We start from the raw sequence: 27,442 nt of genomic DNA, 5'->3' as shown, positions 1-27,442 counted from the left end.
AGGACCTTACTTGTGAGGTGGTCACGGCCAGGCGGAGGGCCTTGGAGCTGATCTGCTCTACTCCCTGGTGGAGAGGATCACACCAGGTCACTAAGTGAGCCGAGACCACCACAGCCACCAGCTTTAGGGGTCTTCCCTGTCCACCACGGCCACCAGGGAGAACCAAGTCCTGGAGTCTTGGTAAAGGACAATATCAAATATTAGCCACGACTGAGTCATCCCCGGACAACCTCCTGAGACACAGCTGAATGGAGAGGCGAGTCAGGCTTAAAATAGCTAAATAAATCTTTAATATTTCTAATTGCAAATGTACAGAAATTGCACAGCCACACAGTCTTAGAACACCAACTTTCTCTGTACATTATTACACAGTTAAAAGTCACAGCTGGAGGGAGATTCCAGCCAAGACTCCAACATTTGCAGTTTTGTTCTTTTCACATACTTACAAAAGGGGGAGCAGGGAAGTGGTGTGGGGGCTGCGACGGCTTTGGAGCCGTGTGTAGAAAAAGGGCTATTTCCCTGGACAGTCTGCCTTCCGCAGACGGACGGGGTGGGAGGGAGATAAGTGCACCCCAGGAAGATGCTCTGAAGGGTGGAGGTGGGGGGCGTGGAGCTCTGGCCTCGGTTCCCCACCCCCTTACTGGGCAGTTGGAAAAAATCTTCACTTATAGGAAGTTTGGCAGTTTCCTTCACCCTAAACATAAAAGTGAAGCACAAAAGTCAGGCCTCTGTATTGGCAAAGGAGGGGAGAGCTTGCTCCAGCAGTCTGGGCTGGGACCTTGGTCCTCCCCGGGCAGAGACTGCCTTCTCTCACTCCCCGGCTCTCCGGGCCCTGCCTGCTGGCAGAATCCAACACCAAGACACAGGTTCTGTGTGGCCTGGGCAGGAGCCCCCTTTGCCGGCCCAGCCCGGGCATGTGTGCCCATCACCCCCACACAGACAGCACTTCTGCAAAGCAAACAAACAAATGCCATGGGCAGGGCCCAAACCCCAACACCCAAATCCCAAACCTCTTCCTCCTGCCCAATACTGTTCTCTAGATTAAAAAATAAAATACAAACCATCGGAGAGCAGCGGTCCCAGGCAGCCCTCGGCAGCACCAGGACTAAAGGACTATGTACAACCATTAGGTGAAATAGTTACATTACAGTCAAACACCAAGAACATTTACAAAAATTGTCAGACTTGCAATTCAGATAAAAATCTGTGAAGAGTCTGTACACTTTTACAGTTTTTGCACTAGGTAAATAAGGTTCTCGGCCTGAGAGCTCACAGCCCAGCCAAGGGCTGCCAGCTCTGACCGCCACTGGCCCCCTGCGCCCTGCTGTCGGGCCCTGGGAACCTCCCCCTGTATTGCTAAGACGTGCTCAGTCCACGGTTGCTGTACGAGGCATCGGCGGGAGAGGAGTGGGCTGGGGAGGAGGGGAGGGCTCACTGGACAGTGGGGCGACGAGACTAACAGAGGCCTCCCTGGGGCCAGGCCCTGCCTGTGAGACCAGGATGGGGAGCAGGGCCGCAGCCCCCACGGCTTTCCTTCCTGAGGTCTGTGACCCTTGGGGGCCGCCCTCGCCCCACCAGCATGTCTCTGGCCTAAATGAACTACAGGTTTCATCTAAGAGCCTGTCCCCAAGCACGGGCCCAGGACAGGGTGCGGTGTGGTCTGGGCCACCCCTCCCGCACACCTCTGCTGGTGGGCTCTGTGGCAATGGGGCAGCACGTCTCCAGCCCCGGGGGCAGGAAGGGCTTGGCGCTCTTTCCAAGGGTCTCCTCTGCTTCCTGAGGCTGAGCAGAGGGGGAGCTCTGGATAGGCCCTGACTCTGCTGCGGGGCAAATGTCCCAGCTCTTGTACCCAGGGCTGGGGCTGGGAACAGGGAGGCACAGAGAGACCCAGACTCCTGCCCACCTAGGTCCCGCAAGCGGGGGCGGGGAGGGTTGAAAAGCTACAGAACAGCCTAGAGCTGAGGAAAACCGGCCCCAGCTGTGGGGTGTGCCCCTTGCCTGTCTGCAGCACCTGGGTCCTTGGCTGGGGGCCCGGGAAGGGTGAGGAGGAGGCCGGCTGCACACACGGGGCCTGGTGCAGGCCGCTGCTGTCTTGGAGAGGGAGCAAGTCTAACATCCTCCAGGGCCGCTATTTCCCATGCAGTGCGCACGCTCAATTTAAAAGGCCCCTGTGTTCCAGCAAGCGAGCAAGCGGGCTTTTGTTTCTAATGCATACTGTGAAAGGAAAAAAAATCACAGTTATCCACCTTCTCAGGGCCCGCGGGCATTAGAATTTTTTAACCATCAATCAGGAAGATCAGCCTTTGTCTCAGGGTGAGCAACAGCGGCCACTCCCTGCAGGGTCACAGAAGGGCATGCAGCACACAGAATGCCGTCTGGGCCGACTCTGCCCAGGTCTTTGGCTTTGGGGGTCCCAGAGCAACAGCCTGGGCCTGAGTGGCAAGTAAGGGAGACGTGAGGGCCCAGAAGACAGAGCCGTGAGCTTCCCTGGATCTTTTTGGCAGAACAAGGGAGGAAGGGGAAAGCAGGAGTGTGAGAACAGGTATGGGGTAAATCTTCGGTTCCTCACAGTGGGAAGGGTCCCCGACAGGCTGCATGCAGTGGCAGGTGCCCAGCCAGGCAGGGGACACGGAACTCTGGCAGCTCCGTCCTCCCCACCCTCTCCCCGCCTGCTGACCGACCTGTCAGCTCCTGGAACTGAGGGGGCAGGTCCCACAGGGCAGGGGCCTGGCTGCCAGGGAACCTGGGCCCCTAGCTCTTTAATCCCATGCCTCTCCGGGCAGCTCCCTCCCTGGGGAGCGTGGGGGGTACATGCACTTGGCCAGATAAAGAAGGAAAGGTGACACACACCAAATTCAATAACCAACAGAGACATGTTTTTGGCTGGCCCCCTGCTCCCACCAGGCTGTCCCACTCCCCACGTGCAGTCTCTTCGGCCTGCACCCAACACGCTTCTTGGGCCGGAAGAGAGGGGAGCGGGCTCCCGCTGCGTCGGTCTTTGCTCCCTCTGTGGCCGCCTCCTGGACCGCGGGCGGAGGGCACGGGGAGATAAGCCTCAGCCTCTTGCCCCCCGCGCTGGGGCTGCAACTGTGGGGTGCTTCTCCCCAGGCGGAGGCCCTGCCCTGGGCCACCAGTCCTCCCTCGCCTCGGGCAGGTTAACAATTGCTGCTGTTTCTGAACTCGCCGTTCTCAGTAATCTGCAATTTGGTGGGGTTGGTGGGGGAGATGCCGTTACGGGTCTGCATGCTGTACCTCTCTTTGAGCTGAGTCAGGGCGCTCATGAGGCGGGCGTTGGCGGCGTCCAGGGAGGCAATGCGCTTCTCCTGCGGACAAAGATGGCGTGAGCTGGGGCCACAGGATGGGAAATGGATCTCCCTGGGGCGGAAGTGCTGGGAAGGGAGGAAGGTGGCCTGCAGGAGATGCAGGGATGGCCAGGAATGCTCCCTGTGCAAAAGGCACCGAGGCTGTGGAGCAGTGGCTGAGTGGGGGAGGGGGTGGCCTCGCCACCTGGGCCACGACCGCCTTCCTAACGTCTCCACTGCATCACCTGCTTCTCATCCACACAGAGCAGCTCTAGTGGTGTCATCTATCAGCCACCCAGGCCCCGAGGGCAGGTGCCCTGTTCATGTGTGTTTGCGTGTGACACAGAGGTCACAGGTCCTGGTCAGTGTGTGTAGTTGATAGTTTGAGCAAGGCCTGCGCCTATTCCTGGGTGAGTGAGAGGAAAAGGGTGCAGCCTTGGGTGAAGGAGACTGGAGGCCAGAGTCTCTAACACGTCTCCCCTCTCAATGCAGTTGAGAAGCCACAGTTCTGAACAAGAGCCGCCCCCCTGCTCCTTCTGCGCAGGCTGTGTCACCCCCAGCCTTTCCCATTTCCCTCCCAATAGCTCCTGCTCTTTGGTCAGCACCCCTGGTAAAAGGCAATACCCACCAAGTTGCCCCAATAGGGGAGGAGTTGCCTCACCCCTTTCACAGCCTGTCCTAGAGAGCTTGTGGTCCACCAAGACCCTCAGGTCTAACTTCTCAGAGCCTCCTACTCCTTTGCACCTTTGCAGGGGGTATGACTGGGGATGTGGAGAAGCCAAAGTCACCCGGTCCTTATCCCACGTCCTTTGCCACCTGTGGCTGACCAAAGGGCCAGAGCCCCCCCACCTGGGCATCAATGATCTTCTGTTTGGAGTCTACAGCTGCTTGCATCTCTGCGTGGTCCTTCTTCAGCTCCTCCTCCACAGACATTAACCTGCAACCAGAGACAAGGACAGTAAGGCTGGCACTTGAGGGAGATGATGAGATAGGTGTGGGGTCTGCGGACCCAGGCCATGGTCCCTGCACAGAGGAGACACACTAGGCAGGCCCCTCCTTGGGCCACAGAACCCCCCACACTTGCCTGGGACAGAGGCCCTCCAGTTGGACCCCAGCCACTGACAGGGGCTGGACCTACTCCTCCCTTATACTTCGCCTGCCTGATTCTGTTCTGAAATCCCCAGAAGCCCCTCAGGCTGCCCTTTTTCTGATATTCTTCCAGGAGCCAAGGTGGGAGTGGGTGTTGGATCCTTCCTGTCCCCCAGAGCCAAGCAGGTGGTATTATGTCATGGGGCCAGTGGTACGGGTGGGAAGACACAGGCTCTGGAAGGCTCTAGAGCTTTCTCTCCCACTCTGTATTCACTGAAGCTGCGCCAGGCACTCGTGGTAGCGAAATGAATAGAGTAGTCCTTCCCCTTAAGAGGCTCACAAGACAGCAGGGACAGACTGGCAGACGGTAGCTACCACCTGCACGGGAAGCTTGGGGACCTTGGGGACAGAGAGCAGGATGGAGCTAACTGTCCCAGAGGGTGGGGTGGAAGGGTGCACACACTGAACGAACATCTGAAGGGACACAAGGTCTGCAGGTAGGCACTGAGCAGAGATGACAGGAGGAATGCTGTCTGCAGAAGCTCAGGGCTAAGGCAAGTGTGGCTCTGTCACCAGCTGCCCCTTCTCTGAGACCCTTCCTTACCTCATTCTGCTGGTCTCATATACCTGTCAATCACTCTTGATCACTCCCATTTCCAACTCCCTTCCTTTAGCTTTTGGACCCCATGCTCTCTGGGTTTGCCTGCTAGCTCCAGGCCATTGCTTGTACACACCTTGTCCCACCTGCCCCTAGGATGTCAGGGCTCCACAGGGCTCTGCCTCACCTGTTCTCACTCTACACGTGCTTCTCAGATGAGCTCATCAGCTCCCACGGCCTCACTTCTGTCCCTACCTTCACAAGTTCTCTAGCCCAGCAGAGCAGTCCCCCGACCCCTGGTGAGCACTTGGCCCAGAGTACTGTACACGCACAGGAGGCCAGCGGTGCTGGGGCAGGTACCTCACAGGGCTGTCGTGAGGAGTCAGGGGGTCGGGCATCGGGAGCTAAGCAGGAGAAAGGGGTGTGTGCGGGGCCACACCAAGGGTGGGGCGTTCCTTGTCACAAAAAGGTAGACACGGAGGGAGCAAAGCCTGTGAGGACCTGGGAGGGGAGAATGGGGCAAGAGAAGCAGTAGATGGTATTATCAGAAGGGGAATTACACTGTGGGTAGGGACTCCTGCTTCCAGCTGTGGTGAGATAATAGCAACTGGACTTACCCTCCTGCCATTAAAACAAACATACAAACAAACTAGAAAACTGGACAAAATATATGAAACAAAGGCTGCCAGACACTGAACAGGCAGTGTAGTACGAGAAGGGAATACACGAGGTGCTCGCTGCCTGGAGTGTCCATGCCAAACACAAGGAAGGAAGGGTCCTCCCAGAGTCGAGGAGACCCAGGGAGGGCCGGGAGGTGAGACAGCTAGGATTCATGGGGCCGCGCCAGAGAGGAGGGAGATGTAAAGAGAACTCCGCCTGTCTCCTGAAGGGTCTCTGGCTGAGGATTGCTCTGTCTGCCTGTGAGAAAACAGGGGTAAGAACCATTGGAAAGGAGTTCACAAAATCACCTTAGGAACGTTCATGTTCCTTCCAAGCACGGTGCAAAGAGGTACTAACACAGGGGGCCTCAGGTAGAATCCCCAGAAGGAAACTGCCTGAACAGTGAAGCCAGATTTGGCCTAGTATAAAAGGCTGTCGGGGACCCACCCAATGACGTTTAAACATAAGCCTCAAAAGAATCAAATAAACTAATCAAACTAATAACATTTTGTTGTGTTCCAGAACAAAATCCAAAATATTTAAAGGAACACAAGACATCCAGCACCTATGTAAAATTTATAATATCTGGCACACAACCAAAATTCACCAAGCATGCAGGAAAGTAGGAAAATAAAACCCATAACCAGGAAGAAAATAAAACCAGTCACAGACGATAGAATTAGTAGACAAGGACATTAAAATAACTATTGTAAATCTGTTCCACACGTTCAAGAAAATAGAGGAAAGCAGGAGCATGATGAGATTTAAACCAAAGTGAAAGTCTAGAGGTGAAAATACAATATTGGAAATGAAAAAATACTGTACAGAATAGATTAGACACTGAAGAAGAAATGATTGGTAAACTTGAAGACATGGTAATAGAAATTATCTAAATCACAAGAAAAAGGAAGCAACAGAGCATCAACAGTATGTGGGACAATATAAAATAGCCTAACATATGTGCCATGGGAATCCCAGAAAACAGACTGGGGACGCATGACTGACTATATCCCCACAGATCCAAGAGTTCAACACACTCAAGAAACATGACTAAAACCACACCAAGGCACATCATGAACAAAGTGTTGACAATCAATGATAAAGAAATAAATTTAAAATAAATTCCAGAGAAAACCAGTACATTAACATAACGACAGAGGGCCCACTATTATAGCCAAGGTGAAAGCCAAATTGGGCTCATTGCCTGTTTTTATAAATAGCCACACCACACAAATAATTCTGCTATAATGGCAGAGTTGAATAATTGCAAGACGCCATATGGCCTGCAAGGCTTAAAATATTTATTATCTGCCCCTTTACAGAAAGTTTCCAACCTCTACTGGAAGTGCCATAAAAGAAATAGTAAGTGGATAAAGGAGATAAAATGGAGTCATCACAAACACTCAATATAAAAGAGGGCAGGAAGAAGGGGAACCAAACAGATAGTACAAATAAAAAATAAGTAGCAAGACACTAGGTTTAAACATAATTATATTGACAATTACATTAAATGTAAGTGGTCTAAACATTCCAATTAAAAGGCAGAAACTATCAGATAACACTTAAGAACAATAAGATGTCTCACTTTATAGAGACATGTACATGGGTTAAAATTATAAGGATGGAAAAGGACATACCAGGCTAACACTAACTAAAAGAAAGTTGGGGCAGCTGTATTAATATCAAACAAAGATTTTGGAGCAAGGAAAATTATGAGGGCTAAAGAAGGTGATTTCATGACATTAAAGATGTCAGTTCATCAACAGTACGTAACAATTCCAAACGTGTATGCATCTAAGAATCGTGTTTCAGTGTACATAAAGCAAAAATCAACAGAAACAAAAGGAGAAAGACAAATCCATAATTATAAATAGAAACTTCAATATCCTTTTCTCAGGAAGTGACAGAACAACAGTAAACAAGTAGAAAAAACCAGTGAAGATGTAGAAAACTTGGACACTATCAACCAAATTGACCTGATAATCGGCATTTACATTAGGAAGGAAATATACCAGGGTTGGTGAGTAGAAATGTGCGTGTTAAGTAAACCACTGACTTCAGGAGGGCTGGGACCTCTCAGAGAACAGACACAACACACAACAGGGGGTCAAGCTGAACAGTGTTTCCATTCTTGGAACCACACACATGAAGTCAGCCAAGCGCAGAGCTGGCGGTCAAGTGAGCAGCAGGTCGCTAGTCACCCCGGTTATAAGGCTTCTGCTCATGCGAACCATTTTCCAATGGACAAGCCCACAGCTAAGTGAAACAATCAATAATTAGGAGCAGAAAAACAGGTGGTCCAAACAGGAGGAATTCGGGAAGGAATTCGGGAAGGACAAAGCGTGTGGCCAGGTGGGAATGTCCTGCCTACTGCACACCGGTGGAATCCGTCCACATGACAGGCTCTTGTACAATGTGAACAAACAAGCTACAAATCCACACTGTCCCTCTTGTACCGTATTAGTACTGAAATAAGGAAGTAAACACCAAGCGTGGGTCTCTGTGGGTTGGCCCAGAAGCTACACCTTGACTGCACTCCCTGCCTACAGACACGGAGGAGGGTGTATCCACCCTACCCACGAGCAGGGAGAGAGAAAAAGGGAATCAATCAACACAGAATCTGATATATGCCATCAATAAAGATGACAGCCAGCATTAAAACCAACAGTCCCCCTGGAAATCTTCCTGCATTAACCACAGGCACCTTAAAACTCGACACGTCCAAAACTGGCATTACCTCTCCCTCCTCACCCAAACTGCTCTTCTTCCAAAGCTCCCCATCTCAGTAATTGGCACCATGACACAGCCAGATGGTTCCTGGCAGAAGTCCAGGGGTTATTCCGCCTCCTTCTTCTCTCTCACCTCCCACCTTCACCCACTGAATGTAAGTGACATCCGGTCCGACTTCTCCTGTCCTGCACGGGGACCTCATTGTCTTTCTCGGCGTCCCAATCCAGACTCTAAACTCCCCTGAGAGCACTTACCAAGACGCTGTGGGCTCCCTACAGGGCCCACAGGCCCTCGGGAGCTGGTCTCGGCTGACCTCACTTCTGCCAGGCCCAGTTTTGCGTTCTGCCACCAACACACACAGTACCACGTGGGGCTCCCCACGCTCCAGGCTACCTCTTACCTCCAGGCCGGTGCCACACTGTCCCCACTGCTGGGGCCACTCTCTTCCCTCCTATCCCCCACTCAGCTCATCCTGTAGCTGATCAGCCCCTCCCACGACCGGGAGCCTCCTGAAGGGCAGCGGACAGGTCTGTCCCCTCTGTGCATGTGGGGCCAGGATTGGGGCCAGAGCAGGGACAGAACACCCTCACCTGCTGATGATGCCCTTCATCTGGATGTCCTTGTCTTCCTGCTGCCGTCGCAGCCGCTCCTCACCCTCTTCCAGCCGCGCCTGGTACTCCAACACCAGTTTCTGCGTCGTCTCCTCCTGGCACTTGAACAGGGTCTCGTACTCCTCCAGCTTTTTGTTGGAGATTCGTAACTTGTCCTGCAGCACTGCCAGGTCCTGCCAGGAGGGCAGCGTGCCACGGGCACAGCACCCAGGACAGAGAGCACAGCCTCATGAGCCCGAGGAGGAGCAGAGGGTGGGAGGGAGCCCGGCTCGGAACGCCTCAGGCTGTCACCATCACACGGCGAGGAGATGCCAAGCCTCCCACCAGCCGGGCTCTCTCCACACCAAGCTCCCCACCGCCCGCCCTTACGGCTATGAGGGGTTGAAGACTCAAACCCAGATCCCAGAAGTATGGATTTAAGTAGGCTCTTCAGCTTTGTATAATAAAGGTTAGAATACCCTGGAAAACGTCAAGGAGATCCGTCAATGCCCTGTGGGGGCTCGACAAGAGGGGAAACTGAGGCCCAGAAGGGGAGGCGACCCAATCATATGGAGAGTAGAAGGACTGACAGGTTAGGTAAGATCACAGCCTCCCAGCCTTTACCTGACCCTAAAGCCAAGGCAGTGGTGCAGGGAAGTGGGGGAGAGAGAGAGGTCAAGGGCAAAGTAATCCGGCTTTCTGGACCTGATTTAACCCAGCACACTCAGCCTTTGGGGAGGAGAAGGATGTGCATGGCAGCAAGAGAAGCAGCAAGCTGGGAGGCTGTATGGGCTGGATGGAGGGCAAGGCAGGGTTAGTACCGGAATCAAGGGCTTTGGGCCAGGGCACCGTGAGGCAAGAGCCTCTCCTTGAATCCTGATGACGGGAGCCCAGCTCACTCAATGGCAAAGGACTGTCCTCCAAGGGCAGGAGACAACAAAGCCAGCAAGACGCAGCCCTACCCCAGTGTAAACCCTGAAGCAAAGCTGGACCCAGAGGGGAGCCCAGCTCTGGGAGAAATGGCCCTGGCCCCATCCTGGGTCTTCTGCTCAGCTGGCCAGAGGGGTGTGGGAAGGGCCAGAAAGAGGCAGGACCAGGTCTCAGGGAGTTCAGGGAACCAAAGCCTCTTAGGTTTGCCTGTGAGGGTTAGTAGCAAAGAGGGTGAGAGAAGCAGCAGCTCATTCAGCCAAGGGACAACGAGAAACAGGACACTCTAGCTGCAGCCTGACCCTTACAATTGTTCAGGCAATCCTGGCAACTCACAAATGGGAACTGGAGTCTCGGAAAGGTAGAGCCTGGCCCCAGGTTCATGCAGGGAGCCTGGGGTGAGGCTGGCCCTCCTTGCTCCCCAGCCAAACTCTGGCTCTTAGAGCACTGTGCCCCATGTCCCCTGGTCCCCTTCACATTATTATGGTGAAAGCAGGTGGATGCGGTGGACCCAGGGGATGGTGGAGGGGGCGGAATGCAGCATGGACATGGACCTCGCCTTAGGCCAGGGAGGGAGAACGGCTACCCTTAGCTCCATGCCCTTGCCTGAAAGGCTGCTACAGGCTTTCCTTGGCCGAGAGGGGCGAGGGCACCAGAGGTGAGTGGGGGACGTGGCTGCTGTGTGAAGGTCTTGTGCTGCTCCTGTGTCGACCTGGGCTTTGGTCTTTAGGAGACGAGAACCAGCCACAGAGCCGAGACAGCTGCCCCAGCTGGGAGAATTTTGGAGGACAGAAGCCTCCACTGTCCACCAAATGCTGGATGTGTGTGCTGGGGAGGACTTGCATATTTTAGAACCAGTTATTTCCCATGCAGAAAGAAAACATCTCAGTAGCAACCTGACTCCAGCCCATCACCCTGGCTCTTTCTCTCCCAGGTCCTAGTAGAGACGGAGACTGGGAAAGAGCCAGGCCTCGGGCTGGTACAAGGCCTGCACTGGGGGTGCTCTCCCAGCTGTCTCAGGAGGCTCCCTCACGGGACTCCATGTACCTCTTAGGCACCCCCGACCCTCAAGTCCCAGATTCCCTGAAGCTCAGCTGCCCAGTCACTTGGGGACAGAGCCTCCCAGAGGTCCGATGACCAACTCCCAGGAGTCTGGATTCAGTACAAATCCCAGCTGAGTCTCATGTGAAGCCCGTATGGGAAACCTCGGCTCTAAGCTAATCCCTCTTGCTGCTCGTTCTCCAGATTCCACTGACCACTGTCCTCAGGTGAAACCAGGGGTTGAGAGAGGACCGGCCATTTGCAGGACTGAGCAGCACCGCCCCATTCAGGGCTCGAGAGGAGAGAATCCTGCTAGCAGCCAAGGAAGGCCACCCCGCCCTGTACCCAAATGCCAGGGTCCAGCTTTACCTTTTCTGCTTGGCTGAGCTCCTCCTTACTCCTTAGCCTATCCCTGTGGGGGGGGTCTGGGCCCAGGCCCTCGTCTTCTAACTGCGCGTTCATGGTCAAGAGCCAAGCGGCCGTGCGGTCCAGGGCATTGGGGCTCACGGGTGAAGGGCCCTACAATGAAACACAGCTGTGAGGGGCCAGAGGGAGGCAGGGGGAGGGAAGGGGTGGGCAGGGCACTGTGTGAGCCAAGGGGACAAGTGGCTCAGAGGCACAGCAGGAAGGGAGGGGACCTTCAGCTGACCGGGTACCTACTGATGGCAGCAACTCACAGACACCAGCCTGAGTCAGAGTCAAATGTCTGGGTGGCCTCCTGAGCTGCTCTCGGCTGCCCAGGTGCTCCACCCAGAGCACGGCAGTTCCACATACTACATGCAATCCCCGGGTGACAGGAAACACCCAGGTGCCCTGCAGCTGAGCTCTGGAGGCCCGCTCAGGGCAGGTATGAAACCTTTGGGGGCAGCTCGACTCCTACCCTGAGTAGGGCTTTAACAGGCTTGGAAATGGAGATGGACTGACCCTCCCTCCTCACTGACCCAGCTGTCTCTCGGGGATCTGGCCGAGGGACCCGCAGGCCACAGTGTCCTTGGTTCACAGGATTCAGGCAGGGACCAGTGAGCCCGGGGCCAGTGGGGCTGGGGGAGGGTTGGTGGTATGTGTGGCAGGCTGCTGGGATGGGGCCGAATGTGGCAGCATTCAGCATGGGATGGCAGCTGGGTGCGGGTGGAGATGAAACGACCAAGGAGCAGCATGACATGGGTATGACAACCTGCCTGGCCCTCGCCAGCCCGTCACCCGCCAGCAGCACTGACCTGCTTGTGCACCACGCGAGGCTTCAGCTCGGGGCTGTCGCCCTTGGAGGAGGATGACTGCTGCCGTAGCCGGGCTCCGGGGCCAGCCCAGTCAGGGGAGGCCGACGCCAGGGTTCCGCTCGAGGGCCGCGGGTACTGCAGGGTGCTCAGCAGGGTGGGCGGCGTCCGGCCACGGGGCGCAGGAGGCGGGGGCGGGGGTGGGGGCGGCGGCTGGTCAATCCTCCGCTGGGGGCCGGCACTGTTCTGCCGTGGCACCGTGGGCTGCCCGCCCTTTTCAGTCAGTGACATCTGCCTCCGCGCCAGCTCCCCCGGCCGTCGCCCAAGCTCCTCGGCGGCACTGCTGAAACTTCCCAGCTTGGCAGCAGCCGCCAACTCCTCGCTGTTGCTGTGGGAGCTCAGGGAGCTGTGGCCTTCAGAGCCCGAGTCGCCAAGGCCGCGGGGCGACAGAGGCAGGCCAGCCGCCATCTGGTACACAGGGTTCTGGAAGGAGAGTGGTGCCAACAACTGGGGCCGGCCTGGTGCGCCCTCAGAGGTGCCCGGTGTGGTTGGCGTCTGGCCTGCCCGCCGCACTGTGGCCAACCCTGCCAGGTTCACTGGGGCTGCCCGGGCCGGCCACCCAGCCACCAGCTGAGTTGCAGGTGCTTGCCCATCGGCAGCGAGGGCGTCGGGCCCCGCCGGGGAACCCGTCTCCCCGTCCAGCGTGCGAGTGTCTTGGAGGTCCACCATGGATAGGCTCTTGCCACCGTTGGCCATCTGAAGATCAGGTTCGTTGGCTTCCGAGTAACTTGAGCTGCGGGCAGGTGAGGGCTGGACCCCGGAGGACCTTGTGACAAAAAACAAGTCCTTGTTTTCGGGGGTTGGAGACGGTAACCGGGTGAAATCTATCAGACTGCAGGGAGACAAGCACACACAGGGAAAGAAGGGGGAAAAGAAGAACTGTGAATGTGGCCCAGGCGGGTCCAAACCGAGAGCCCCCGCCAATCCGCCAGGCCTGGGAAGGGGGGGGCGAGGAAGGGAGGTTCAAGGGCAGCGAGACGGGGAGAGTCCCGGGGACCAGTGGTCCAGCTGTAAAACCAAACCACAGCCTGGGCAGCTGAGCCTGGCAGAAGCCACCAGGGGACTGAGTGGCTGAGATGGCTGTTCCTGCACAGAACCTCTACGCTAGGGGCCAGTATTGCTAGTACCAGGCCAGGCTGCTTGGAAGGCCCTCTCCCTGCTCAGCTGCATCTTGGGGTGATGGGTGCTGAGGTCTGGAGTGTTCTGGAAAATTCCCCTTAGCTAACCCAAACCCACAACGCAGTGGCTCTCTGCTCTCCAAGGGTCCTGCATGGAGAACTCCGATGTCGAAGCCACAGGGGCTCCCTCTGCCTCTTCCCTCTTGCTCCTGATCAGACTGATAAACGAAGTGGGGGCCTGATGAAGCCTCCCCTTCCTGCCTTCCTGCTGCCTCCCCCTTGACTGACTGGCAGGCGGGGGCTGGCGTTACTGCCAAAAACAAGGCTTCAGAGGAGGATCCTCAAGGCATGACTCAGGCAGGGAGGTCTGCACCGCAGTGGCAGGCTGTGCCGTCCCTGGGTCTTCCAGCCTCTCCCGCGCCCCTCCCCAGAAGCCAGCTCCTAGGGACAAGGGACAATGTGGTGGGGCCAGCTGGACTTCGGAGGGGAGGATGTGGGGGTGAAAAGGGCTCTGAGTGCACTGGAGGCAACAAGGACTCGGGGGTTTGACGTGGGCTTGGAATGGGGAGTTAGAGTGACTTGGCCTGGGATGGAGAGAGGAAACACGCAACCCCAAACGATGAGACAGGCAGGGCAGGCTGTGGCCACTGGGGGTCACAGCACTTGTGGGCTGGGCAGCCGGAGGAGCCAAGAGAAACCCAGAGCAGCCGCAACCCGGTCAGGCCTCCTCAAAACCCACATCTTTCAACCGAGGTGTATCCCCACCTGAACTCAGATTTACCTCACTTGGTAGGTTGTATGAGTGAACCCCAAGACTCAGAGGGACTGGAAGTGGCCCCTGGCTTCTTCCTGGGCCTCCAGTCTTGTGCACCACATTCCCTAGATTCCTGATCTCCACACCCTTGGCGGCTTAAAAGCCTGTCACTGCTGCCACCTCTGGATGAGACCCGACACCCAACTCTGCTGCCCCAGCCTCATCCTCAACTAGCAGGTTCAAGATGGTCCCTAGTAGGAGGGGAGTGTACGAATGGGGCATAAATGATTCAGTATAAATACCTACTTTTTCAAAAGGAATATCCTCATTTTGACATCAGCATTCGAGAACATTTGCGTCACCACTGTGTGTGTTTTATTTGCAGGGCACTAACCCGGGGCTCAGGGCTCAGAGTGAGGGCTGGGCCTCAACTCTCTCATTTTCTGGGGCTCCCAGCCTCAAAGCCTTGTAGTCACCCAAGCTCCTGCTAAAAACACAGAGCCCTACACAGCACTTCTGAAGATTCTGATTCAGGCCCAGAAAATACCAGACCAGGTATTTTAACACACACCTGGGTAATGATCTGGAGGTATCTGGGACCAGTAATTGTTCTTCTATTGAATATGCTGTCTTTCTCCAGGCCTTCATGCTAGTCCCTCTACCCAGAATGCCTTTTCCACCAATGAAAATGTTTCCTAAAAAGTTCAAAACCACAGTGCCACCTCCTCTAGGCAGCTTTCCCTGATTGTTTCCCCAAACGGAGTTTCACTGCTTAGGGCCTTCACAGCACATTTTGAGTCTCACCCAGCTCGTTTCGTAAACACTGTGCAGGCATCTTCCTCCCCAGCTGAGACTGCAGGTGGTCTGTGCCTTGTCTCCATGTGCACCCCACAATGTCCAGCACACCTGGCAGGCCTTACCCAGAGAGATCATTCTCAATCACCATCTTCTGCAGCCCGGCCGAGATGCTGCTGCTGCCAGAGCCAGGCGTGGAGGCCAGGTCGTTGGTCCCTGCGAGCTGCCCACTGCCTGGGGTGCTTAGTGCTGTATGGACGTCCCTTAGGATCCGAGGCAGGGGGCCCAGTTTGGATACGATGCTCTGCAAAGACACAGCAAGAGGAAGATGAGACCTGCGGGGGCCACCTGGTGAGCTAAGCACGCTGCGGCCATTGTGGTTCAAAATCTGCGAGGAGCCAGGCAGAAAAGCAGACCCTCCCTGCCCCCACCTGTCAGATCCAGCAAGTCTAGGGGGTAGGGAGTGGAGCTGCAAATTACATATTTACATATTTCCAGGAATCTGCAAATTACATATTTACCAGCTCCCCAGACATTTCTGGGACAGGGTTTGAGAGGCTTACATGGAGAAGTGCTGACCTGGTCTAAGCCTTTGACCCAGTTCGTCCTACCCTGGTGCCTCCCCAGAGAGGAAAGCCCACGTGGAATCCAGAATTTCCTACACCCACACGTCCCTATCCGAAAGGCTTCTGGGAGGGCCAGCCCCTCCCATGGCCCCTACTCCACAGGGAGGGATGGGGGCTGACCCACTTCGACAGCTGAGCCCCAGTGGAGCGGGTCCAGGCACGGAGCAGGCACCACCACATGCCTGTCAGACAATTAACAAATGGATGGCCAGGCGGAGGGTGGCACCTGGGCCCATTTCAACTTCACTGTCATGGTTTAGGCTGAGGGTGCTAAGGATTCCGGGCTGGGGGGCTGAGCTCAGGGAAAGGAACTCCGCTTTCACCTGCTTATGCAATGGCTTCCACGTAGGACTTCGTGCAGAAAGAAAATGGGAAAACTCATGCACCCAATAGAGCAGAGACTTGAAAGGCAAAGAGCTCAATTTCAAGTCCTTGCTGCAACACGGCAGCTGTGAGGGCTGCTGACCGCTGTGCAGATATGGAGGACGGTGGCCGGCACAGGGGCTCGGTCAGTGGTGGCAGCTGGAGTGACCGGTGTGGGCAGCAGAGGAGGAAGAGGGCCTTGGCCCTGATTTCTATTTCCCCTCCTGTGTCTCTCGTAGCCAAAGGGCAGTGGACACAAACGGGCAGAAATGACTACAATAGCAGCTGTCTGTGGTGAAAAGCTGGACTAACCCAAGTGTCCAGCAACAGGGGGCCGGTGGAATAAATTGCAATCACATGACAAGACAGTCTGCGGTCATCAGTAGGTCACAGTGATGGCAGTATGCGCTGCCGTGAAAAGACGTCCACAACAGGGTGAGAAACGCACATTGCAGTGCACACGTGAGTTCTCACTTTAACACAAACAAGAAGGGAAGAGGACTCCTGTGCTTGTGTCTGTACTTACACACACACAGATGTATCTAGAAGCCTGCACACCAGAGTGCCTGAGTGGTCACCTCCAGGAAATCGGACAGAAGTGGGGAGGCCTTCCAGCCCTGCTTCAGCAGGAACTACTTTTGTAAGGTGGTCTCTTGGAGCCCCGGAAAGCAAGATATCCTGGAAGGAGACTGTGGCAGGCCCAGCCTTGCTGCAAAGAACCCGTTCACTGTGTGGACTGAGGCTGCCAGTGGGGGGTAGGGGTGGGAGGCAGTGGACCCGCAGGCCAAACAGGGCACAACCCAGGGGACTGCAGCAATGTCAGAGGTGTGTGGGGCATACCCATCTCAGCTGGTGGTCAAGGGCAATTTCTGCCAAGGTTTGTTACTTCCTGCCTGCCACGTGGAGTATAGCCGTCTCAATCTGTCTTTTTCTTATCAGGGGCCTTGAAACCCAGTCAAGGACATTTTTGGAGAAACAGCTAAATCTGGTCACATTTCCCACAGGAAGGGAACACAGCTTCATATGTGGAATCCACCCACTCAACACCGAGCACACAGAGGCAGAGCCGAAACCCCAGGATGCAGAGTGGGCTCCCGCGGCAGGTCCTGGCGAGTGAATGTGGCCACCAGGAAACAGGGCCAAGGTCCCACTGTGTGCTGACGGGGCGTGGGTAGGAACCCTGGGCTCCGGCACCGAGGCAGGGCTGCTGATCTGCCTCACACGGGAGAACGTTTGCCCGCCCTCTGCCCCAGGGGGGACAAGTACCTGTTCGAGCTGGCTGACAGCCTCCCAGAGCAGCGAGTGCAGGCTGGAGAGCTCACGGCCCAGGTCGATGTAGCCCTCGAAGCCGGCTGTGTTGGAGATGGTCTCGGGGTTGGAAATCTCCAGGAGGAAGCGTTGCATGTTGGTCCACTCGTGCTCCAGGAACTGGTTCATGAAAGACATGTACTCTTCTTTGCTGCCAAACCTGGAAAGAGCAGACAATGGTCCTAAGTTCGAGGTAGGTCCCGGAAAGCCAGGCCCCACCCGGGAGGCCCCCTTCTCTGAGACACCCCCACCTCCTCAGCTCCTATCCACCTCGGCCGACTGTGGCCAAGTCGGAAGTCATCATCAGCACGACAAACCCATGCCGCCCTCTGGGCTCCCTATCCGAAGTGGAGACACCACCCTTCACCCGACAGCTGAGCCAGAAGACTGGCGCATCATCTCCTCCCCTCGCTCCCCACAACCGACAAGGCCTGCGGACCTTATCTTTTCATCACCCTTCCCCTTGCAGCCACTGCCTCCTGCATCGGCTCCCCGCGGCACCCCTGTCACTTCTACCACTGTTATTTTGGCCGAAACCACAGCTATGCTTCCCTCCAGTCTCTCAGCAGCCAGTCCCCCTCCCCACTGCCGTCAGGGCCAGCCTGTCCCTAGCTTACAGCCCGCCCATGGCTCCCACGGCCCTGCCTAACCTTGAAGTCCCTGCTGTCTTGCCTTCCACTTCTCCCGGCCTGGCGCTGGACAATTCGAGAATGCCATGGCACCTTGTCCCTCTAGCACCTGGCCTTCCCCAGGTCGCCCCTCCACCCCCGCTCCTGCTGCCCTTCCATGAGCGGGTGAACGCCTTGTCTTGACACACAGCTGGGAGCACGTGTTCTGGGAAGCCGCCCTGTCTCCTCTCCCAAGCGGAGGGCCCCCCTGAAACCGTGCACACCTCTAGCACCGCTCTGCTGCTTACTCTGCATCGCCCCCCTTTCCCCTGCCGAAGTGTCGGCTCTGGAGGGCTGGACCAGGTGTGATTCAGAGCCCTACAGAGGTGGCTTGGAACTGGGCTCCATCTATGCTCTGTGAACGAGCGACCGGATGACCTAGCCCTTCCGTTTCCACCCCCTCGCTCTAAGGTACAGTCAAAAACACCAAAGTGCTTGACGAGCGAGGACATCCTCGACAGCATAAAACAAGGACAGTCTGAATCAGCTCAAATGCCCAACCACCGGGGACGGGCTAAGGAAACAGGCCCTTCTCCTCTGAAGGCCTATTAGTCATTCATTTCAAAACGAGGCTCGTGAATGTTAAGTACATGGGAGAATCCTGATGACAAAATGTTAATTCAAAAAAGCAGAAGAAAAAAATATCTTGTCTTCTCACCTTTGAAAATTAAGGAAACACACCAAAATGGCATGTACTTTCAGTAGGAGGAAGATGGGGTGGGGAAGAGATTTTATTTTGAAAAAGGGGGAGAGGGAGGACTGAGGATGACAGGGACTCAAGCAGAGCCCCCTGCCCCCCAGCTCTGGGGCAGAAACACCCACGGCCTGCCCCCTGCCCACGTGGGCCCAGCTCCGGGACTAACACCACGGCTTGTCCCTGCCCCCATGGGCCCAGCTCTGGGACAGAAACACCCACGGCCTGCCCCCTGCCCCCATGGGCCCAGCTCTAGGACAGAAACACCCATGGCCTGCCCCCTGCCCCCGTGGGCCCAGCTCCGGGACTAACACCCAAGGCCTGCCCCTGCCCCCAGGGGCTCCAGCCCCGCCCCCACTCTGCACCCGGGGGACACGGAACTCACTTGGCGAAGTTGGCCAGGTTCTGGGTAACCTTGGCAATGAGGGTGAGGGTGCGGGCTGTGCGGTCATCGGGGTACTCCTGCAGCAGGTGGAAGAGTGAGGGCGACATGATGGCTGGGCACAGGAAGCGCAGAAACAGGGAGGCACTGATGAGCCGCTCGCTGATGTCCGGCCGGCCGCGGCTGCTGCACTCCTGGCGCCATGAGGCAAACACTTCCTTCAGCTCCCGCGGGAAGACGCTGTATAGGGACAGACAAGCATGGACCAGTGGTCAGGCAGTGGCCCAGGACAGGATGGCACTGAGCAGGAACCTGGTTCTGGGTCTGATGAAACCCTGAGTTCCAACCCCGACAGCTGTGTGAGCTCAGCCCGCTGCCTGAGCTCTCTGAGCCCATTACCCTGCCATTCATCATCCATCATCCAGGGCAGGGCTGCTGGGGGAGCCGAGAGGGCAGTGAGTGCTCAACTAGCTGACGGAGCACACACCCCAAGCTCCAGTCAGGGCAGCGGGCTCCCCACAAAACGGCCCAGTGGGTCAGAACGCAAGCATAGAGGAGCCAGGTCTCTGTCCTAACCGGAACCAATGGCAAGGGCCAGCTCATGGTCCGGGCCCTTCCCAGCTTCCCCAGGGCTCAATCTTTCTCCCCAAACAGCAGGTTAGGTGAGGAAAACCCAACAGACCACTGCTCCTTGGTTCCCATCACTGGCTTTGGAGACTTACTCCCTTCACTCGAGTAACATTATAGGAAGTGGAGGTTTTCAGCAGAGCTCAGAGTGATCAGGAAGTGGGAAAATCTAACCACAGGGTGAAGACACAGCTCTCTACTTTCCAGACAGGGAGGGAAATGGAGAGAGTGACTTCCCTGGTTTATGTGGGCAGGGTCCCCAGCCCTCAGCTGGGGGGCTGTCTCCACTGGGCATCCTACCCTGCCACAATGAGGCCCCACTACGCCAACCTCTAAGTGGCTCTCCCAGCTTTTCACCCTAAAAGATGTGCCTCCCGCACTGGGGGCAGGCCGGGATCCAGTGCTCCCTGAACCCCGTCTATGCCTGGCTCTGTCGTTGGCTCTGCGTGCTCTCACCAAGTGCCTGGTCCTCCCTGGCCTTCCGTTTCCTCACCCGTCCTGAGGACAAGGCCTGCCCTGCCCAGCTCACAGGGCCACATTACGGCTGAGACTCCAAGGCCGTGAGAGGCCCTGGTGAACTTGGAAAGCTTCTGCCCAATAAACCCAGCACCCAGCCCGGCAGGCTATTGGCAGGGAACGTGGGAGCACAAAGGCACGGCTAGAGAGGAAGTGAGGGCAGGCAGCATTTACCCTGGCCCCCCTAGGCACAGGACAGGAGGGGGCAGGCACTGACTGAGGACATCTACTGATGGATTTGTCCAGAACTGAGAGGTGAGCAGTGCCTCTGGGTCTCTGACAAACACCAGAAAGAGGAAATGGAAATTGTCCATGGATATGTTTCCCTGTGTCCCACACCCGGCCCGCCCTGGGAGCAGGGCAGAGTGTGCAAACACAGGCTGGCCGCAGAGTGAAGAGTGTGTTCCCAGAGAGCTCAAGTCCCTCTGGTCACTCCTCCACCCCCGGTGCCAGAGGTCATTTGTGACCCAGGCTGAGGGGCCAAGGGGGTCCCAGGTAAGCACCTTGTGCAGCCCAGGGGCAGAGGGACCTGGGCAGTGGGGCACTGAATCCACCTATTCCACCTATTCCCTCTGCTCCCTTCCCAAGGCTGTCGCTCACCTAGCAGGCCTGTGGCTGCCTGTCCTTAGGGGGTAGCAAACCATTCCCGGGGCCCTCCTGTTTGCCCAGGTCCTGAACTGGTGGATGTGACCCCCACCCCCAGGGTGTTCCCCCATGTGTGGGAAACAGATTCAGACACAGGCACAATCCCACTCCAATGGGATGACGGACACGGAGCCCAGGAGCGGGGAACTGACTGCGCCTGGTGACACGAAGGAGGCCATAGACGGGAGCCATGTGTAAGGCCTTCAAGCAGGAAGGGAAGGCGTGTGACGAAAGAAAGGGGTACAGTATAGCTGGGGGTGAGGCTTCGGGGTCAGGAGAGGGTCTCGATCTAGTGGGGAGTGAGATGCAGGTCCTAAGCTGGAGCAGTGACCAAGGAGAAACCCTGGGCAGCTCCTCCAGTGCGAAAGTCACCCCACTGCCTAGAGCTGGCAGCAAGGTCCCGACCGCCGACAGCCAGGCACGCCACACCGTGAGGAGGCTATACTCTGCACTGGGTCAGATGGCACCAGACACACGAACCCCAGAACGGACAGGTGCCTGGGACGTTAGCCTTGCAGGAAGTGGCCCAGGGACTGATTCTGGCCCTGCTTGCGGTCCTGTCGGAGCAGGCCACGCCACACAGCCCTGCTCCTCTCTGGGACTGGCCTCAGCCTGCAGACCTCGCTTCCACTAGAAGCCCAGTCCTTTCTTCTCTGTCCTCTCCAGTCCGGGCAGGAGGCCTGCCCACTGTCCAGGCACCACACAAGCCCCCGCTGAGCCCAATCACTAGCCTTTGATGAGAGCATCGAGCTACGGGCAGATGAGAGCGAAGCCATCCTCCCACCCCAGGCAGCTGCCCAGGCAGGGCACTGCCAGTCTCACGCTCTGTGCAGCGCTGGGCACACAGAGGGCGCTCGCTAATAAACATGTGCAGTGGACTGCCGTCGTGTCCAAATTCTTCACACTGTACACACCGTGTCCTGACTATGTTCTGGAACATTCCCTCACATCTGAGAGTTGCAAAAGGACCAGTCTCACAGCCCAGCAAGACTCCGCAGGGTCAGGCAGAGGACGGGTTCCACCCCAGAGCCACCACTCTGCAGCAGAGGTGCAGGCGTGTCACTTACCCTGTCCTTACTAAGCCCCAGCTCTCGCTGGTAAGTCAGGCACAAGGGAAGAGAGCCCCTCACTGGCGCACACGCCCAGCGCAGCGCCTGGCACTGTGGGCGCCCTGGCAGGGGACGGGCCAGACGTGGGGGTGGGGAGGCCCCGGCGCAGCACTGACCAGTAGGAGTTGATGATCTTGCAGAAGGCCAGCTCGCAGCACATCTTGAGGTTGCTCTGGTGCTCGGGGAGGTCAGCGGCCGAGCACTTGCTAGGGTCCACTTCGCAGTTCTCGTCAGACTCGTACAGGGCTTTGATGAACTCGCCTGTGGCCGGGAGGGCAGGGGGGGCGGTGAGGACCTGGTGGGCACACCCCGCCCTCTGCCCCCCTGCCAGCCTGTACCCTCCTACCCAGCGCGTCCTGCAGGTACTTCTGGCCCACCAGCTTGAGGTACTCCTCGATGGCCTTGGTGGCCAGCGTGTTCTCCCGGAAGATGAGATGCTCGTTCTCCCCACAGCGGTCCACCTCCGACATCATCAGGTCCGTCAGGAAGTCCTGGGGGGCAGGCAGTGAGGAGAGGGGGCCTGAGCAGGCCTGGCAGGCAGGACCCTAGGATCCCAGACCCGCTCCCTGGCCAGAAGCCCCTGCTTCTCATGGCGGCTCTACTGTCAAGCAGCTGGTGCCGACCCCTGGGGACTGCCAGGGACGGAGGCCAGGGCAACGTGGCGAGGGGAGACGCCTGAGTGCTGGTGACATCAGAGCTGGGCCCAGGGAGTGGGGAGGCAGGCCTGGGCAAAAGCGTGCCACAGGGACACAGGTTCCCCACATCCCGGTCAGACCAGCTGGACTCTAATCCCTGCTCAGCCCTGTCCAGGCCTGGCTGGGTGACCAGAGCAGGAGTCCTCCAGCCACCACCATCGATGCCAAAGAGGACCGAGGGGATGCCCTCTGTCCATCGTACAAGCCACTGCCACTATCTCCCCGTTGCTCTGATGGGGTCTCCCACACCAGACAGACTCCTTCTGTGTGGTCCCTCAGAGAAGGATGACAGAGAGGCACAGGCTGTCCAGCTGCCCTGGAAGGCAGTGAGCCAGTGCCTAAACGGTGAGAGAGGGACCTTGGCTGGGGTGGGGAGGTGCGGGCACCACTGGCCGCCTGGCAAACCCAGGGCAGCAGCTCCTCACTGCTGTGGGTCCCAGACTTCTTTGGAGGGCAGCTGTTAAGCCGATGAGCTCCCAGTCCCATAGGCAGGGTCCTGGGAAGACCGCAGGAGGGAGCCTGAGCCCACAGCTTCCCTCCTGAGTGGGAGGCTATGCATTGAACCTGCTGCACCTGCCCGGGTGGGAACTCCCTCCCTGCAGAGGCCCCATCGCCTCTTACCCACAGTCAACCTTGTGATTTGGGGGAGAGAAAGAGACTGGCAGGCAGGCAGAGACCCAGGGCAGGGCAAAGGGCAGGGCAGGGGCCACCGACAGGGAGGCTGCCAGGTGGCCAGCATGGGCCAGGGTTTCTGCTGTGCACAACTTTGGGTCGCTCTGACGTCACAAGTAGCTCTTGAAATACAGAACTAAGCTCTAGGCCCAGGAGACGGCCAAAGGAGGGACAGAGGGGCTGAGAAAGCTGCGATGGCCTCTCTGGGGACCAGTCTAAGGAGCCCTTCCTCACCTACAGGTGATGTGTAGGGTCCCCTTCACCGAACACACAGAGGCAGAGGCAAGCACTGTGTAGGGCCCTGCTCACACCCACGGCCTTCCTGAAGTGCTGGGGTGGGTGCTGGGCCCAGGCTGGGATGAGGAGCTCTTCTCAGAGTCGGGACCCAACGGGGGGTGGGGGGGGGATAAGCATAGAACAGGAAAGTGACCTGTCCAAGGCCACACAGCTACCTGGGACAGATTTGGCCCAAGTCTCCAGCTTCCCAGGCCCCGTTCCTCCTGGGCTGCACCAAGGAGAGAGGGGGAGGGGGTGGCAGGGAGAACTCCAAGGACAGGACGATGAAAAGCCGCAGCCCAGGAGAGCGGAGCCTGGGCAGGGCAGCATGGCCTTGACCGCTGCACTGTGGGCCTGTCACATGCTCTGCCCCTCACCACGAACACCCTATTAGTTCCCAAGTTCTCTGAACAGAGGGGGAGCTCAGACACACGTCACCCCTTCTCCTATTGCTCCCCCCACCCCACTGAGGGTCGCGGGGGAGTCTGGAGCCAGCTTCCACCTCCCTCCACAATGAGCGCCTCGATTCACCTCATCCCAGCTGGGAGCCCCAAGAGCAAAAGGTCACTTCAGATTGGAGCCACACCCATGCCAGCCCAGCCCTCGGGGGCCAGGTACTAAAAGAACAGATACTGTAGCAGAAAAGGACCCTGCTAGAGCCGGTGCCTCCCTTGCTCCCTCTCTGGGGGCCGGGCCTGCCTCAGTTCACTGTTTCCCAGCACCTTTCCCAATGCTGACCGGAAAATGGAGGACAGTACGGCCAGAGGGCCATCTCGTAGCCTGGCCCAGTCAGGTCCAAAGGCTGGAGGCGGGGGAAGGAAGTGGTCCGACGATATGGAGGAGGCCGAGTGCTCCCCCTGCCCCACGAGCCACGCTGAGAAAGCTCCTCTCTCTGCTCCCACACTTGCTGCACACCACGAGTCCAAAGGGGCCGTGGGGCTCTGGAGGGCAGAAAGGAGGCCAGGGACTTCCAGCCACGGCTTCCCCTCCCCAGGGCCTCTGGGAACAGGTAAGAGGTTAGGGGCACCGATGGAGTCATGCACCCTGGGCTCTGCCCTGAGGCCCGGCGCCCACCCTGTGCCTCCCGATCCCAGGCTGAGGGGCCTTGCCACAGGGCAGACCTCATCACAGGTCACTCGGCTCTCAACCCACACCGTGACCAGAGGGCAAAGGCTCAACTCCCGAGGCCAGCACACAAGCCTTTCTGCAACACAGATGGATGGAGCCCACATCCAATCCCCCCCCTCCACTGTGCCCCCCGCAGGCAGCTACCCCAGCGAAGGAGCAAGGTGATGAGGGGGTAGGTCCACGTTTAAGGCCCCCAGAACCATGTCCCACTGTGCTGGGCAGGAAAGTGATGAAGAGCCTTCCGGAAGGAGCCTACTTGTCTAAAGCTAGGTGGGTGTGGCACGGCCTGGCAGGGAGTGAAAGGGGAAAGCAGGTGGGGAGGGGACAGCTGGTCCCCTCCAGCCCCACAGTAGGTCCTGCCTGGATGGTTTTAAACAAGCCCTGTTTCTGTGGGTTCTGGGGCTGGGGACGACTGTCGCCACGGCTGCTGACCATCGAATGGCTGTAAGAGTGACCGTGTGTGTGAATCTGTGTGTCTGGGTGTGAGATTGAGGGGTGAGGCTGGGTCTACAACAGTGGCCGTACCCTAGTGGTCACCAGTTGGGGATGTCAACCAAACAACACCCGCTGGACATGTGTGTCTGGGTCACAGGGACTTCTGTGCTGGGAAAGGCTGGCCCCGTGACCTGCTCCCCTCGAGCCTCCGGGACCAGCCCTCTGGAGTAGTGGGGGAGGCCCCTAAAGCCCCTTCCTAAGTACAAGCTGCCATCCCATCCATCGGCTCCATACCTGCGCCTCAGCGATCAGTTGAACCACGGGGCAGGAGCACGAAGACCCCCACTCCACGATGCAACTCTTGGGTTTAGGGGGCCCACCTGGCCATCATCGGTGCCCCCTTTAGGGCTGAAATCCACGACGCAGACATGGGGAACAGCAGGCAACCTCGTGCCTGCTCAGGCCTTTCCACAGGGCCACGTGGCGCGGGGGAGCCCTCCCTGGGCCCGCACACGCACCTTCACCTTGCCCGTGCTCTGCAGGATGTGCACCAGGGCCGACGCCATCTCCTCCTTGGTCTTGGCACTGAGGATGGGCTCGAGGGCCGCACAGAGCCCCAGGTAGTGGTTGGTGATGTGCTCAGCAAACTCCTTGTACATCTCCATGGGCAGGATGGTGATGGTCTGGTAACGCGCCTTGATGCGGATCATGGGCCCGGGGCCCTTGCCGCCCTTGGGGTTGGGCGTCACCACCGGGTACCACTTTTCCACGAACTGCCGCCCGGCCACCGAGGTGGCGGGCAGGCTCACCAGGCCCAGGTAACTGTTGCGCTCCTTCTTCTTCTTCTTGTCGGTCTCCCGGTACAGGTGGACGGTGACAGTGCGCAGGGGGGGCAGGTTGTGGAACTCGAAGTGCTCGCCCCAGAAGACATTGTCCGTCTTGAGCTTGCCCGTGGTACGGGCATAGAGCACGTCGTCCAGGCACAGCTCGCACAGGTACTTCTTCTTGGCTGGCAGGTCCTTGGCCTCGATCACCCACAGCTTCAGGACATGCTCCACACGCCGGCTGTTGTCCTGCACACGCCCAAGGGGAACTGGGGTCACTGGGGGGCCGGCTCCCTGCCACCGCCCGGCCCGGAGCTGTGGAGGGGATCCTGGAGGGTGGTGGGGACAGCCAGGGGCAGCTGTGCAGCCTGACAGTGTGACACGGGGCTGGACCTCTGCTCTGCCTCGTACTAGCTCACTGATCTTGGGTAGGTGACTGAATCTGAGCCTCAGGTTCCCTTTTCTACAGAACAGGAATAACTAGTGAGAGATGAAGTCAGAGGTTCGCAGTGCTTGGCACACAGGCGGCCACTGTGCTGTTTATTAGTAAAGTTGCCTAAGAGGTGACCACTGCTGAGGCACCTTCTGTACTGACATGACAGTGACCAGGACAGCCCAGGCAGCAGGTCAGCCAGGGAGGCCGACACAGAAGCAGGTGACTACAGCTGGGGTCCCATGAAGCCGATGGGAGAGGCCCAGGGACAGTGGAAACAGAGGGCATGCGCCTGGGCTGGCCATGTTCACTGGAGGACAGGACAGTTGTCTAAGCTGGAGCTGGATGGGTGAGCAGGAATCGGCAGGGGGAGTGGGGACAAGAGACCCAGGCAGAAGGATGCCAGCACCACCTCCCCACCAGCCTGATACTCGGATCCCTGGCCCAGCCTCCTGTGTGTGGCTTCGAGGCCCACCGCGCCTGATCAGTCTGGCCGACAAACCCGTCTTCCAGGGCCCAACCCTACTGCCCACCTGGCCCCGTGTCCACGCGGCTGCTCCCACCCCCATCCCAGCCCACACCAGAGATCCCCACCCCTGCTCCCTCGTGTCGGAGGCTGTGCTTCTGCTCTGAGTCTAACCTCCACCCCCCGGCTTTGGGGCGGGGGGCAAAGGCCTACCTTGTTGGGGTGTACTGCTCGCCGCAGGTTCTCCATCCACTTATCCCGCTCGGCTGCTGACCGGCAGGAGAAGCACTTGCTTCCTGATGACGTTGTCACCTATGGGGACGGACAGGACAGTGTCACAGGGGAGGGGAACACAGCAAGGCAGGGCATGGCAGAAGGCCTCTGGGGCTTGGGGGGCTTCGGCTGCCAGGTCTGCCGCACAATCTCAGGGAGGAGGCAGAACGAGGCTCAGAATGGCCCCTGTGGTCACATCTGCCGGTGGTGCACTGAGGTCCCCGTCCCAGAGCAAGTGACACAGTGGCACAGCCCTGCACCGCCAGGTGCTGTCCTGGCCCCCCGCCTGCCTCAGCGCCTGTCTACAGGACAGTATCTTTCTGACTCCAACCCCTCTCTCCCGAAGATGGGACTAGAGAAGACTTGGGGGGCCTGCTCGGGTCCCAGGGCAATGTCTAACCCGAGTCTCCTTCCTCAGGGGGAG

At 57.8% G+C, this 27,442-nt stretch overlaps 1 protein-coding gene across 9 annotated transcripts in view; it reads right to left on the bottom strand.

Annotated features, from left to right (window-relative positions):
* Positions 1-267: 267 nt before the first annotated feature.
* Positions 268-27,442, bottom strand: part of DAB2IP (DAB2 interacting protein) — a 183,784-nt gene continuing 156,609 nt past the window's right edge. For 3 of the 9 annotated variants that reach the window (XM_081067318.1, XM_081067316.1, XM_081067321.1), the window contains 12 exons: positions 26,959-27,057; positions 25,541-26,095; positions 22,163-22,307; positions 21,933-22,077; positions 18,923-19,159; positions 17,134-17,335; positions 15,004-15,182; positions 12,155-13,043; positions 11,307-11,456; positions 8,970-9,163; positions 4,152-4,239; positions 2,857-3,323 (listed from right to left, as the gene is read on the bottom strand). In XM_081067318.1, the coding sequence (XP_080923444.1) occupies positions 3,156-3,323; positions 4,152-4,239; positions 8,970-9,163; positions 11,307-11,456; positions 12,155-13,043; positions 15,004-15,182; positions 17,134-17,335; positions 18,923-19,159; positions 21,933-22,077; positions 22,163-22,307; positions 25,541-26,095; positions 26,959-27,057 (3,051 nt within the window). In that variant the 3' untranslated portion in view covers positions 2,857-3,155. Of the gene's footprint in view, positions 2,215-2,856; positions 3,324-4,151; positions 4,240-8,969; positions 9,164-11,306; positions 11,457-12,154; positions 13,044-15,003; positions 15,183-17,133; positions 17,336-18,922; positions 19,160-21,932; positions 22,078-22,162; positions 22,308-25,540; positions 26,096-26,958; positions 27,058-27,442 lie in introns of those variants that run through there. The other 6 variants (XM_081067317.1, XM_081067324.1, XM_081067319.1 and 3 more) reach the window with 5 other exon arrangements.

This window comes from Rhinolophus hipposideros (genome assembly GCF_964194185.1).
Source record: "Rhinolophus hipposideros genome assembly, chromosome: 11".
Taxonomy (NCBI): domain Eukaryota; kingdom Metazoa; phylum Chordata; class Mammalia; order Chiroptera; family Rhinolophidae; genus Rhinolophus; species Rhinolophus hipposideros.
This window is presented reverse-complemented; position numbering and strand designations above follow the sequence as displayed.